At 41.1% G+C, this 15,197-nt stretch overlaps 1 protein-coding gene across 1 annotated transcript in view; it reads right to left on the reverse strand.

The window, feature by feature from the left end:
* Nucleotides 1–543: 543 nt before the first annotated feature.
* The window catches only part of LOC129112289 (chemokine-like protein TAFA-2), a 54,865-nt gene continuing 40,211 nt past the window's right edge, over nucleotides 544–15,197 (reverse strand). Inside the window, exons 3-6 of the mRNA XM_054624317.1 lie at nucleotides 7,880–8,035; nucleotides 4,946–5,070; nucleotides 4,312–4,368; nucleotides 544–608 (exon numbers count right to left, since the gene is read on the reverse strand). Of these exons, the coding sequence (XP_054480292.1) occupies nucleotides 4,339–4,368; nucleotides 4,946–5,070; nucleotides 7,880–8,035 (311 nt within the window). The 3' untranslated portion in view covers nucleotides 544–608; nucleotides 4,312–4,338. The remainder of the gene's footprint in view (nucleotides 609–4,311; nucleotides 4,369–4,945; nucleotides 5,071–7,879; nucleotides 8,036–15,197) is intronic.

Below are 15,197 nucleotides of genomic sequence, written 5' to 3' on the forward strand. Positions count from 1 at the left end.
TTTATAGCGCTGGTTTACTTTGACAGGCCACATAATGGGTAGTAGGTCAAATTGAACAAGGTTTATTTTAGTTATAGCACACGGTATGCGTGATACATTGAATGTGGTTGTGTATTTCTTTGAAATTCACCCTGAATATGTGCAGCTCAGCCACATATTTTCATCTAAGTCTGAACCCTCAAAAACTACACGTTGTTAGAGAAGAAAGCCACAATTGAGTGATAAAACAAAAAAAATCACATTTTGTATTGAGTATTTGCGACGCTTACAACAAACCGACCTGCTGCTCACCCTGGTCCACTTTTGATGCAAGTCCCCTGTAATGGACATATTACTTTAGAAATGAACGAACAGGCAAAGTTCACCGTTGAGTTCCACTACAAGCAGTACAATGTCAGAGAATTAATCCTGTCGTCCGGGAAGGCTAATCATATGGAGTCCTTCCAAAAGAAGTGCTGTGCGATCAGTGCTTGATGTCCATAGAGTTCAAAAAGACGCATTCAGAGTTTTCCTAAGATTAATTGCAGTCCAGAAGAAAGGAAGTCTCTATTTACAGAAAAGGTCCGATGAATTTCTTCTCTTTTGATGATCCGGAAGTGTTGGTTCGCCTGTTAAAGAAAGAAATAGTGTTAAAAACGAGTCATCAGAGCCATCAAAGCAGCGCTAGCTTCAAAACTCTAAGAAAGTTACCGCCACAAGCAATGCTGAATGTTTTAGTCATTTTCATCTATATTGTACATCAACGCTTGTCTCTGTCTTTATGAGTGGTATAACGCCATGGAGCTGAGCTCTTGATGTAAGCAGAGACCAATACCAGCAGAAGAAAAAGAAAGGAGTTTGATCAACAGTAATGAAAACTAAACTTTTTCAACAGAAAACTCAAGCGAGAAGACGTGAGATACCCGCCCACACCGATTGACATGTCAAAGACGTTGGCAAAGCAGCTACGAAATCAGATGCATTATTCAACCTCTGTCGGATTATTTTTAATGTTTGCCACGGTGAGAAAGCTCATTATCTTCAGAGGAAAACTGAGGATAAAGGTCTAAAACCCCTGCTAGTGGGCTATGTACTGTAGAAGAGTCGGATGAAACAAACTGCATGCTGAGCCGTTTTGCTTTTCGCAGAGGCTCAGCAGTAGTTTATCACAGGTGTAGGCCATGGGGTCACTGAAATCAGAAGGGTTTATCTGGGGCTGGGCGATTGATCGAATTTAAACTTTCTATTAGGGAATCAATATAACCGAGATGAAATGACTACTGTGCCACATTCCATTTTGCAGGATCCACGCATTTCCTTCATGGCAGTTTGTAGCGACCGACTTTTGTTAAATAATCCTGATGTCAATATTGACCAAAATAATTGTGATTGATTTTTCGCCATAATCACGCCCTAGATTTTAATGACAACCTTCTTATTGAATGTCCTGTGTGTGAAGTTCATATGTCGGATATCACTATTAGTTCAGCAGGGGGAAAAAAACATCATCTTAACTGACTGAAATCTGATGAACACTGTGCAGAGCAGACCTTCTGACTGGGTGAGAGACAGTGAAGTGTAAAGGTCAAGTCTTGGAATTCTCTCAGATTCAATATCACTCCAGAACCCACATAAAAGACTCATATTGGCTTCATGTATCAGCACACCGATCTATCAGTTAGCCTGTGAAGCAGCATTCAAGGTGAGGGATGCTGGCAAGTTGGGTTTGTGCTCCACACCAAGGTTTTCTCTCTCTCCACCCTAGTTCGATGCTGTCAGGTACTCTGAAGACCTCCATTCTCCTTGAGATTAAATTGCCTGTCATGAAGCCCAGTGGCTGACTGGCAGCTCCTCTGCTCCTCCCCCCAAAAAATACATTCTGGAAAAGACTCTGGAGGAACACAACATAACAACCTTCATAACGACGTCCGCTATCGACTCCAGCCGTCCGTCAGCCGTCCGAGTAGGTTCGGCGGACTGGGGGAAGCCGTCGCCGAACTTGTAAGGCTCCATTATTGACGCTGAACTTTTGATAGGGGACTGACAGCTCCGACAGCCCGCTGAGATTAATTCGCAAACGGGTCGCTTGACGAAAAACAGGCCCAGGCAGCGGACGGCGCCGCACACATCACGGCGTCGTATAAATCCTCCTTTAATTATGCGGGAAAAAGGCAAAACAATCCAAAAACCATCAGGCCATCACTTGACAAGAAAACCTGCGTTATCCTATCAAACCCAGGCTAAAGAGATTCCATAAATTTAGGTTGTCGCAGCACTACGCCGGCCTCTGTACAGGCTGTAATAAATTCTTCCCTTTACGGAGTCATTTACATTCTCAGCTGTCACTGTGATTAATGTGCTACTAATTTGAGAATAATTCCACGCTGAAAAGACAAAGAGCGGAGCCGCTTCTTGTCAGAGGAGAAAAAGTCTTCAGAGATGGATTTGCGCTGTGTCTCACTTTAGGAGGAGGGGGGGATCACTAACAGTATTTGAGTGACTGTCTGAAACAATGCTAAAAATACTGAGAGGGGAAACTAAGTCTTCAGCGGGTGTTGCGTTCGTATAATTGGTGGCTGACAAGTGCTAATTTAACTGGATTCATTTCCATTCAGTGCCTGAAGTAAGGTTGGCTGAAAGATTTAACACAGCAGGTGCACGGGCCTGTGTTTGTGTAATTCAGCCGTGTAATTGGGAAAGCGCAGTATCCTTCTCAGCAATATGTTTTGTGCTGTAACTACAGAGGCTGGGATTTTCATAGTAAGGGTTATTTACAGCGGCACTAGGCAAGATTTTTAAGTGAGAATCCGTCTGTAAAATCAGCAAAAAAATAGAATACAGGGACGCTGCAGATTCACCTTTTACCCAAATTAAGTTTAAGCGTCATGGCTACCGGGAAATTCTCCTCACAAATCATAACCTACAGTTACTTTTCTCACGGGGGAAGTCAAAGGCAAGATGTCGCTCAGCGGTAATTTGAATGTTAGCATTGGAATGAAGTAGATTAGCATCAGGGAGGAGAAAAACTTCTGTATTCATTTGTCTGGATCAACTGTTAATGAAAACCTGCGTCTGTTACAAACTCACATACTAGGCAAACGGCACATTCATTCATAGCATTGAGAGACATCGAGGCTGTTGTCACTGAATATTCACAGTGGAGTTGCAATAGAAAACTTTGCACCTTGACTGCCACAAGTGGCAACAAGAGAACACTTTTTTTATGAGTTTTGCAGAAGCGAGACAGAACTCCTAATTCATATTTTTGAAGGCAAGGCCAGATGAATAATATATATTTTCTAATCTTTTACTTGGATAGGTCACTGTGCAGAAGATATATGAGCAAGAGGGTCAAAGTAAAAGTGCCATGTTATGAATAACAGTATGTCCCAATTAAATGTATGCTGAATGCAACAGCAAGTACAGGCCAGCTGCAGTATGTAATACATGTTCTTTTTTTTTTCTTTCTATATTTTAGCTGTATTTACATTTCAAAAGCAAGATATGTCATGACTTGTTCTTCAGGTCAAGAGTTTATTTTATTTGTTAGAATGTAATGAAAACTGTGCCGTGAGTTCAGACCTTGTTGTTTTTCATTCTTTCTACCTTCCAGGATTTCTGTCCATCAGACACTGTTACCTCTGGCTGCCATTTGGGGGCTGTAAATGTACAGGTTTGAACGCTGCAGCGTCTTTGCATGTCATCACTGAGATGACTCAGACGAACATAAACACCGTCTTCCGTGCTGTGTCCTGGGACTTGTAGAAGCCAGTCGCTGCTTTGTTTCTTCAACTATGAATTCTCGAGGTGTTTCCAGTGTGCATGAATGCATTTATGACACAGAGTGATAGAGGTCAGTATAGCTGGAGGTTTCAGGTTTATCTTATGCTGTTTTTCTGCAGAGGTGAAGAAGAAAGCCCGACCCTCGCTGCTTCAAGCAGCCCGCAGAAAGATTTGAAACTGAGGAAACGTGTTCCTCCAGCTGAGTTCAAAGGTGTGCGAGATAAATCCGCTGGGTAATGCCGATGCTTTGAGCGCGTCGATGTTGTCTTTGTGGATCGTACACCTCCTCTCGCTCCTTTCTCCATCTCGGGTGTAGTACACTACAGGGAAATGTGCTTAATAATACCCTTTGCCTTGTCTGTAATGAAAATGTGAAGTGGCGCTACGCAGTAAATTATGTGCATGCATTCTTTTTGTGCAGTGAAATGAGAATGAGACACATTAATGATCCCTGGTGAGAATTTCTGTGTTTTTTCTCATTTGAAAGTAAGGACCACAATAACTGAAGATGAGCTAAAGCTTCAAATATAAAAAAATCTGGTTTATTACCTGAACTCCGCTGTGAAGCATCTGACGTTACCAAAGCTGCTCTTTGTCCGCCGAAATCTTTCCAGGCGTCCATGTTAAAGAAGACAAGAACAGAAAAGACATGTTTAACTTTCACTCTTACCACAATCCATTTACAGACGAAAGACAGGCTCGTCTCGGAACCTTGAACCACTAAAAGAAAAAAGATTATATATATATAGTATATCCCACTTTGAGGTCCCGACAAGTCCCTGAATCAATAGCCCCAGGCTCCAGGCTCCCGGCTCCAGGCAGGTGTGGTGCAGGCAGTTTAAATAATTAAGTACATGGAGAGAGGCAGAAGTGAAGGCTACGGGTCGTCATAACACAGTGAAGGATATGGGCATCGTGTTACGACGTTAAAAGCAGGTAATTGGAGTGACTAATTGGCCAGTTTGGGTGCTCAAAGTGGCCTGAAAGTGCTAAGGAGACATGGCAACCCATTGATTAAAGGCCCCCCGGGGGGTCCGAGCACAGAGTGCAAACATTAGCTGTTTTTAGGTAAAGGCAGGGCAGACGAGTCCTACAGAGGCCGCAGCCGGTTGACTTTGAGGAGTTGGAGGTGTGCGAGGTCAGATTCAACAGGTCTGAATATGAATATGAATCTTAAACTCACCTTAGTGGTTTTGATCTTGTTCCCTGTAGCACAGCTCCAGCCCTTCAGATCAGGGAGAACTTTGCATTCCTCTCCGTCAAGGCACGGATGCATCTGACACCACCACTTCTGCTCCACTATGGAGGCTGGTGAGGAGATGTAGAGGTCAAAGAGGAAACAGTCAGAAAAGCTGTTAAAAATATTTGTTGACTTGTTTTTTAAATGATGAAAGTAAGATTAAATTCCAATAAAAAGTTATTTTATTTTGGAAAATTTGAATTATGCAATAGGTCAAACTGTTTCCTGCAATTCCAAATTTAATATAGATTTTTTTTGTATTATTATTTTAGGATATAATCTGTGTTTTCTATCTAAAGCTCCCATTCATAATAACATGAGCCTGAAAGGAAGTGTCTCCTCAAAACCATCATAGCAGTGTCTCAACAAGTCGTGTCACATTTTTGACAGCTGTCTCAGGTAAATGACGCAAGATTTGCTTTTTGACTGGCAACGCTCACTTAATCTATTTTGAGTATCGCTCTGTTGAGAGCCTTGCATATCTACGTGCTCGAGATGGGAACTGGAAAGAGAGCTCCAGCCATCTGAGGGGGAAAACCTTTTAGCTGCAGTGAGCTGCCTCCATAAAGGAGCGCATTAAGCTTCTGCTACTCCATTGTACAAGACATCATTTAAATTTGGCATATTACAGAGGTCATTATCTACGTTCACACACCAGCATTAGTGTTCGCTCCTAATGAAGAGGATGGTTATTGTAATCCACACATAACACCGGGGTGTTGCAGAGGATGGATACTTTATGACATGAGGGAATCAGTTTGAACCACACGGCCACGGCTACAGCAGCAGTGTGGTGGAAAGCATGCATCAGGTCAACTGCAAGCAGATGGTGGTTGTATAACAGCAGCTATTAAAAAGCCACAAAGGTTTCTCATGAAATGAAATGGGAGTATTGATAACCAGAAGTGCGTATAGTGCACAGGATACATTTCACTTAACAGTTAATGATGCTTTGAAAACATGAGGGCAGCTTTGGACTGAAAACATCTGGGAGCAAAAACCACATTTCATTTAATTTCCTTCATTGTAGCTGTTGGAAATTCCAAACAAACCTTTGCTTTGACCTTGAGCTCAGTAATGTTTTTTTTCTCATCTTTTTATGAAAGTAAAGGTCTGAGCTGCATGGCCACACACACTGATATATCATCCGTTATTTATATATATTGTATAGTTTTTAAAAACTGTTCAAATCAAAGAAGAATTTCAAAAGCCTTGATCACAACCATGTGCCAGGATAGAAGATAACAGTGTGAGTGGTACGGCCGAATGTCTCTGGAGTGTGGCCAAAATATACAGTAGTTCGAGCAAGAGCGTGACACTAGCTGTCTCAAACAGTAAAGCAGATAGTGAACTGTGGTTTTGCTGTGAAGTGCAAAAATTTGAATCCAAACATGGTAGCTCTGTCCGACTGTCAACATGTGACCTTCCAGAGGTCCCTCAGCAGAGGATGCTTCTGCTCCATAATTAATCCTGGTGTACTTAAACAGACTGGAAATATAATTGAGGTTTGAGTTATCAGAAGTAAATGGGGTTAAAGTTTAAATATTTTTAACATTTAGGTGTCGAGTGTCTGTGTGTACTATTCGATATTCACTGGGAACTAATCTACCATCCTTCAAAAATAATTATACAAACGAGATACAATGTGTTTATTATTGAGCTTTGAAGTTGCTAATGGTGAATTTTCCTCTTTGGACGGTGCCAGGCTAGCTGTTTCCCCCGGCTTCCAGTCTTTATGCTAAGCTAAGCTAACCTTGTGCTTGCAGTAACTTCATATTTGCCATACAGACATGAGAGTGGAATCAATCTTCTCATCTTGTTTGTTCTAGTTTTCTTTTCCTCTATCAAAACGCTTTGTCCAAAGTGCGATCAAGACACTTGATCATTTGTCCTCGTATAAAGAGAAGATTGTCTCACACAGGGCTGAGCTAAAGGTAATCCCTAGTTGTGCAAGAAAGAATAATTAAAAGGTTAAGTGCTGAACATTTTTTTTCTGAGATCACCCGTGGATCTTTAAACGGAGGCCACTGGCTCACAGCTCTAATTTGCAGAAAATGTCAATACTAAAATGTCAAGTAATAGGTCAAACACGATTGGGTCCAGAGTTTAGCCAGGAACCCGAGCCTTTCAGACCAAAGTGAAGCAGCCACTTGGGCTGAGTCGGGGGTCTGACACATTAGCTTGCTAAGAGAACGTCTGGGCATCAGAAAGCGGCTCCTAATCCCCTCTCTATTATCTATTTCATATTGCTGTGAAAACTTGTTTTCAAGTTTCTTGCAAGAAACTACATTTTACATGACTGTGTTATAATTTACCTTTGCTCAACACTCTCTACCGCTACAACACTCTTTATTAAGCAGAGCTCCAACGCATCATAATGCATGTCAACGCAACCTGCTTCACAGACAGCACCCGCTCACTGTGATAACTCTGAGTAAAATATGAGGCTGACCGGCCATTCCCCGGTCATGGCTGATCAGCTGGAAACTACTAGTCCCTTTCTCATATTGCATTAAAAGATATTCATGTCTTTAGTACGTGCGGTAACAGAAAATATATTTTGCCGTATTAGGATTTGTTCATGTGTAATACAACATATAATTATGTAATTCCCTAATTTACCCATGCAGTTGTAATCTGCTAAAACAACACACTGTGACATATATAACTTATCTCAGATTGACTACACTATATGATTCCCCCTGACAGCATATTCTAGAAGAAATTACACTAAAGTGGGTCGGCGTGTGCTAAAACACTTATCGATGATCTCAGCAAAACTAATCCCCAAGATGTGCGGAAATAAGTATCAGCAACAAAAAAAAAAGAGAAAAAAAGAAAAGAAGATGGCCCATGAAATATTGAGCCGGAGCGTACCATCTACACACGACGGGGCGGCTCTGGTGGTGCCGGCCACTTGCCCGGGAAAGCAGGAGCACTTGACAGTTTGTGACCGCTCCTCGATTTTGTTCTTGTTGCAGCAGCGATGCAACGCCACCACCTCGCAGGTGCCTGTTGGGACGTGGTGTGCTGCTGGAGAGACAACAGGGAGACGGAATAATCAGTGAGGATTCAGTCCAGCTTTGGTTCAGTAGTTATTACCTTCATCTACACACACACACACACACACACACACACACACACACACACACACACACACACACACACACACACACACACACACACACACACACACACACACACACACACACACACACACACACACACACGCTGCTGGCCTTGGATTGAGTCCCGAAAGAATATCTCTCTTGGGTCTCTATTGTCTGCTCTGCATTTGTCTAATCTGTCTCAATAATGAAAAAATTACCAGGGAGAGCAGACTACCAATTTCCTTTTATGAGGAGCCTTTTATCACAGAAGGTTCAATTTTCCTCTCTTTATGTGCATTATTCTTTTCAAAGTGTCATTTTGCTTGAGTGGCTTACAGTTTTTGGGGGTGAATTGCTCATTTATCCACCTTATTCTCAAAAGGGGCACTTCCACAATCCCCTCATTCTGTGTTCTTACTTAGGTTTTAGAGCGGAAGTCAATTTACTTTAGCCTGGAAAGCTTTATTATCCACTTGCCAAAAGAAATGTCTTTAAGCTTTAAAAAAAGCAGTGTAAAGTTTTTTAAAATAATTTGTCAGGAGAGAAAAGGACCATTTAGATTTCCAATATGTGATCTAAATTACGCATATTTGAGACATTTTTGGAGCTGTGAGAAGCTGCTGGCTGTGTGAGCGGTCGGTGTACAATAAGCAACTGTGCTTTTGTAACTACTCTAACATCCAGAAGTTGTTGACATTATTAAAAAATAATTATGATAATACATAATAACAATAATTAATTAAATCAAGAGCTACCAATTTGGCGATAGCTAGATAGCTGAAAGACATAAAGACGTGCTGGTTTAATTTGCTCTCTAGATAAACAAGGTTTACTCTCTGTGCGGACCTTCTTTCTACCCTTCTGGCAGTGAGAGTAATTACAAAAACAATGTACAGGTGTACTGAAATGCCTCGGTACTTTTGTAGTTCCTCATAGCAGAGACATCTTCACCAAGAGACACTACAATGTAATTAAAAATGTCCTCATGTGATTTTCACACGTCGTCCTCCCAGTCACTGAATGATGATGGATGTGGTCAACACCCATAGAGCTGGAGCAATGAGCCAGGGAATGAGAGGAAGAAAACAACGGCTGACAACTGCATAATGGAAAGAAACACTAAACGTAAATATAACAAAACTTACTCCACTTTAGGCTCCCGATGACATCATCTGGGTTATTGTCTCAGACTTTAGAGAGCTCCTTTCAAAGGCCAAAGACAACTGTTCTCACAAGCGGAGTAGTAATCTTATCCTTGTGTAATATTGGTGGAGTGTTTCTTTAACCATTTAGCACCAGCAGCAACTTTAAGCAGTGCAGTGGAGGTAGCCAATCAGGATCTGGCTTTGCAAACCTCATTATTTATATCCTGATCAGTGTTTTGGATTTTTAAAAAAAGGGTACCTTTAAATAAATAATAATGGAAAATGATTGTGATGATCGGAACTGATACCGTTCCAGATTTCTCACAACCGGCAGAAGCATTTAAAAAAAAAAAAATTCAGATATGTGAAGGGGAAAGTGCTGCGCTGCAGTATTTGGAGCCAATTTCCAGATCACGCTCCATTGTCTGAATTATTTAGAGCCCGAGCTGCTCCATTCTCTTTTAATTGCATGTGACATTTTCTGTAGGTGTCCTTCTGCCGAGATGCTCACTGTTGCTGCAGTAAACAGTAAATCTGAAGATGACTGCGTGAAACTGGTCCGACTGTATTGCGGCGGCTCAACTAAACCCAGTTAATTAGGTTTTCACTCCGGCGTGTTATATTGGCGGACAGCGGCACTTTCCAGCTGCTGTAACAGGCAACCACTGAAACTAACGGTGATGGAGTCAGCTGCTCTGCTGAGACTGAACGATATTAAATCTGACAAAGATGTTCTATAACTGTAGCGCATCACTACTCCTCAGAGATTTACCTGTTACCTTTTTTATTTCGGAATTGAGAAAACGCTGCATTTACATTCAAATGAAGTAGGAGTCTTATATTCCTCGCGCCATATGTTTTCCCCCTCATACAGTGTGGGTTACCTCCCGTCTGTTGCATTGCATTTACTCATAGCTGCTACTAGAATATATTGAAGCAGGGATAAAAGGTAGAAAAGTCTCATTTAAAAAGCCAAAAAGACAGAGACACAGGAAAGTTCTGTTTTGATTATGCACCCACATTTTGATAGCATGTCTGCTCAAACAATCCCCCTCTCGTCCGTCATCAAACATTAAAAAAAACAAGCAGGTAGTACCAAAAAGCAGCGAGATGCTTACTCATGCTCTGGCCCGAACAAGAGAAAACATGAAAGACAAACACAACACGAGTGGCTTTAGATGTAAGAGAAGTGCTGCCAGTATATCTCTCTAAAGGACATGCTTCACACTGAGCAGCTGTGGTTTTTTCTGACTGGATTTGGAGTTTCTACTTGGATTCCTGCTCGGCTCCCCCTGCCAGCAGATACAGAGAGAAGCATTTCACTGGGGAATCAGTCGGTCCTGCAAACCAGCTTTAAACCTGCTGCGCCTGCCGCTGTGACAGAGAGGATCCCTCTGGCCCTGGACACGCTGCTGCTGCTGTTGCTGTACTTGTGTTTTGTAGATTTGTGCCTTTCAAAGTTTTATAAGACAAGCGTGATGCCATGAAATTTAAATAACAGGATTCAAGGACATCCTGTTGGCCCTGTGGTTAGCAAACATACCAGAATGGAGCCGCAACATCCCCCGCTTGATTCTGCTGCACATTGTACACTTTTCTCTGTACCTGTACTCTCTGTATGTGACCTGCCTGCATCTCCCAACAAAAAAATAAAAATGCATGGAATAAATTTGCATTGATTTGTTTGTTTTGTGTTATTGTGTGACTTTGGAAAACCAACGTGGCATCCACATCAGTCCATTGCTTAGCTACTGTTGCGGTATTTCTTCGGTATGCTGCTCCAAACTGGGAGTGTGCCGACCGCCATCTAAGTTACTGTAGGTTATACATACTGACTATGGATATTTTACGTGTATATGTATGTGTGTGTGTGTATATATATATTATATAATATATATTATATATATATATATATATTATGATGCAGCAACGTCATCATGTGCAAACCCACATCAGAGCATGTGGGAGAAAGTTTTAAGAAGGGCTTAGGAAAATAACATTTTGACACTAAAACTTTGAATGTTCAAACTTGAATACATAAGTGCTTACTTTGACAGTTCAAGTGATTTGATGTAGTAAAAGCCAACTGACACAATCTCCCACGGTCTAACTGCCCATGCATAGCCCAGTCTCAGACACAACAATAACATGGTTATAGTAATTACATGATAATTAAACAAGCTGAAATTGCAATAGTGTGAAATATTGTGTAAAAGTGCAATATTTTTGCACAGAAAGTCCAATATGAAACATTACCTATTTACTAACCTATCTCAGACAAAATAGTCAATTTGTACCTTGGTGTGCTCATTTTAGACTCCATCCATTCACAATGGATCTACCTGTTTTGGCTCTATTAAAATAGACAGTTAGTAAGATTGCTCTTTGTTGACAGGTCGAAAATCAATACCAATTATTTCTTGACGGGGTGCTACATTAAGTGACATGGCTCTCTCCTCAAACTGTTGTTTTTAAACAAAACATTGATTTCAAGATACATTTATAACAAGACGATGCAAGACATAACATAATGTCTGAAATGAACTGAGGCATCACTCTGAATAAACAAGAGACATTTTGATCTGTTGCCCTTTTCTCCCTCATTAATGATCCCCTCTAGCACATCTTCCTCTTCTACCTGTTCTTTAAAAAATACTTTTACATCTGTAAAAGCTCTCAATTTGTTAGCTAGCACCTTTCTGTTACATAATCAGGATGTAGATGTCGGTTGGTGGTATTATAGTGGATGTAGTCTGTTTATTAATCTGACATTTGCTGTATGGCATACAATGAAGTTCTGAAAGGACTAGGAAATATTAATATATAAGGCAGGAAATAACCCATGTACACTCTTTGTTTATAATGTATCAAAATGCCTATAATGTGATAATAAATTGTTGAGGCAGTTGTCAATTTAAACTTGGTGGAAAGTAACAAAGTACCTTTATTTATGTTCCGTAATTAAGTACAGTTTTGAGGTTAATGGCACTTTACTTTTAAACCCGCTACATGTATTTGACGGCTATAGTTACAAGTTACGTGAAAGATTAAGATTTTAAATAAATAAACGTTTGACTATGACTTGTTCCTCCATTCAGTCCATTTGATAATAAGTCCTTGAGGTGGATGATTGGGGCGAAGTGTGGGAAGCAATTTATAACAGTATAGACAGGTAGAGATTTTGGATTGTGCTATGCAGGGCAAGGTGATTAGGTCCCATGCATGTGTTAAAGTCACATTTAACGTCAACCAGAAAAATGCTATGGCTAAACGGATACATAAGTTCTTTGAGCTAACGGCTAGCTGTAACAAGCTAGCTAGATTGGTCACTAACAGAACAATGTGAATTCACATGTCAAAGTTCACCAAAGTTGAGCTCAATGCAAAAGATCAGTGCTGATAAACTTTTGCAGCAACTCCATTGAAATTAATTGAATTTGCCAAAAATGTTTTAATTAAAATTAAAATAACTAAATCAATAGTCGACATTTTTGGAAACACGCCTATCTGCTCACTGGCAAAGAGGTAAATGAGAAGATAGTTACATTTACATTACATTACATTACAGTCATTTAGCCAAAGCGACTTACAATCAGTAGTATATTACATATCATTCACCCATTCACACACTGATGACAGGCTACCATGCAAGGTGCCACCATCAGACTCTAACATTCATGCAACATCCAGTCCACACCGATGGCAAGCCTTCGGGAGCAACTTGGGGTTAAGTGTCTTGCCCAAGGACACATCGACTGCTGAAGCCGGGTACCATTCCCACTCTCTTTAGATATGAGGCTGCAGGAAGGTTATCTTAGTTTAGAATAAAGGCAGGGAAGAGGGAGCATGATATATCTTCTATATCATCGGTTTATCTGTATTAAATCCAAAATGGAAAAAAGGACACATAACTAAGAGGTTGCCAGGCAACCAGCAGGGACTTCAGAAAGTTACTCATCCTGGCCAAGGAATAGTCTGGCCCCTTGTTAAACCATAACATATAACAGCTCAGAATTGTAACATTAACTCCCCACACTTGATGCTGACTATCAGACAGTATTGTTTTTACCAGGCTTTTGTTCCTTTCAGCGAATCCTCTGAACCACAGTTGCTTTCAGCAAGAACTGATGGGCCATTTCTTTCTGTGCCGAGCTGAAATTACTCTGCTGCTTGAGAAGCTTTTATACGTTGGTCTCCGGAGACGCCGGAGAAACTGCAAATGATGCACGCTTTGTATCATTCATGAAGCTGTTGTGAATGATAATGTAATCATTGCTTTGCTTTGCACACAGTGTTGCGTGTGGCCAGAATTACCAGCTCTCATATAGAGAAATGATCTTTGACGATGAGTGTAATTCCCTTCTGTGCAAACCTACATAATGAGGTGTAGAACTGTCATGTTAATAGTGCAGAACAGAATTTCCCCTCAAACTATTTGTTGCTTTGTTCGTAGCAGTTTGGAAGAGTGACAGATGAGGATCCATCTTTGAGCCACAATTACAAATCAGATTATGGGAGTCAATGTAAAGTACTGAGCATGTGGATTGATTGTTATGTTTAACATGGGGAGTGTCTCTGGCTGTTAGTTACTGCTCCTTCAAGGGTGGAAGCAGTGTTTCCTTCCCCGGCAAGATGCTTCTTATTCATCATATAAGTCATTTTTATTACAAAGTGCTGAAAGTCTAAGGTGCAGAGCAAGCAACAATCTTTGATGCATATAACACAAGAAGACCTACAGTACATCAGACATGGAGGTCACATGTCAGTGCAACATTTACAACCAGTAAGGGAGGCAGCCCTAGAGACATCCCGCAAACTGAAACTACCGCCGTACCACCTGAGTGCCACAGAACACGCCTAGAAGAAACTGAGTGTGAACCGTCAATTTCATTCCACTCAGGTTCAAGTTCCCCTTAGCAACCCCTGCCTGCTTTGATTCTTGCTAAATGGTTTCCCATTGTGGACACTGAAATCCAAGGCTGCAGTGTGCGTCTGCAGGGATCAGACTAGCACAATTTGAAGGTCAGAATTTAAACTCTCGACACCCGTTTGGACCACCATAAAATCTGAAGGTGCTGCGTGCAGAGACATGCTGCGTTATTAAAGCCAGGCGGAGATGTATCCCCGCCATTTTCCTGATGATGTCAAGTAGATTTAGGCAATATTTCACGACAGGCCGCGGTACGTCGTGTTTCTTTAATATTTCTGGAGCAATAATATGCCTTATTAGACAGTGGGCAGCTGATGGTTAAGGGGAAAGAGAGACAATGAGAATGACATGACATGGTCGAATAGTGCTGGCAAGAAAATTAATGGAAAATGACTCGTAAGTTTTGTACGACCAGGTATGGCCTGCTTCTAGAAAGTCCAGGAAATAGCTATAGCCTCTGACATAAACCAAAGCTATGTCCTACATTATCGTAGCTTTATGCGTTTGTACTTGAGGTCATTGAGTGCAACAAACCCTTCCGTCGACACTTCCCGTTTGTGCAAGACTCACTGCAGCATTAGTTCTTTGTATTGATTATTGTTTTGTAGGTTCATTTAAATACTTTTATTGTCTCCAATCCTTTTTTTCTGCTGCTGCCATGATACAGCTTACTTAAATGCTAAAACACATGTAGAATCAGCACAATTATCCCAGGAAGGAAAATCAAACACTGCCTTTAAAGTTAAGCTAAGGTAGCTTAATGTTGTTAATAAGTTGAGCTTGGAGGGTGGCATGTACGAGCTCAGGAAAGCAGGTAACTCAACAGATCCATTACAATGGATGCTAATGAAAATAAATCAGACTTTGCCACAACTTTGGAGCCGAGCCATCCTGGCTGGAACTGAATCCTGGTGGACCTGATCCTCTCTCTGCTCTACCAGCCTTCTGGTCAATAAAGGACACGCACAGCAATGACACTTTTTAAGTTTGTGTTGTAAACATCCACAGCA

The sequence above is a fragment of the Anoplopoma fimbria genome, chromosome 23 (genome assembly GCF_027596085.1).
Source record: "Anoplopoma fimbria isolate UVic2021 breed Golden Eagle Sablefish chromosome 23, Afim_UVic_2022, whole genome shotgun sequence".
Lineage (NCBI taxonomy): Eukaryota > Metazoa > Chordata > Actinopteri > Perciformes > Anoplopomatidae > Anoplopoma > Anoplopoma fimbria.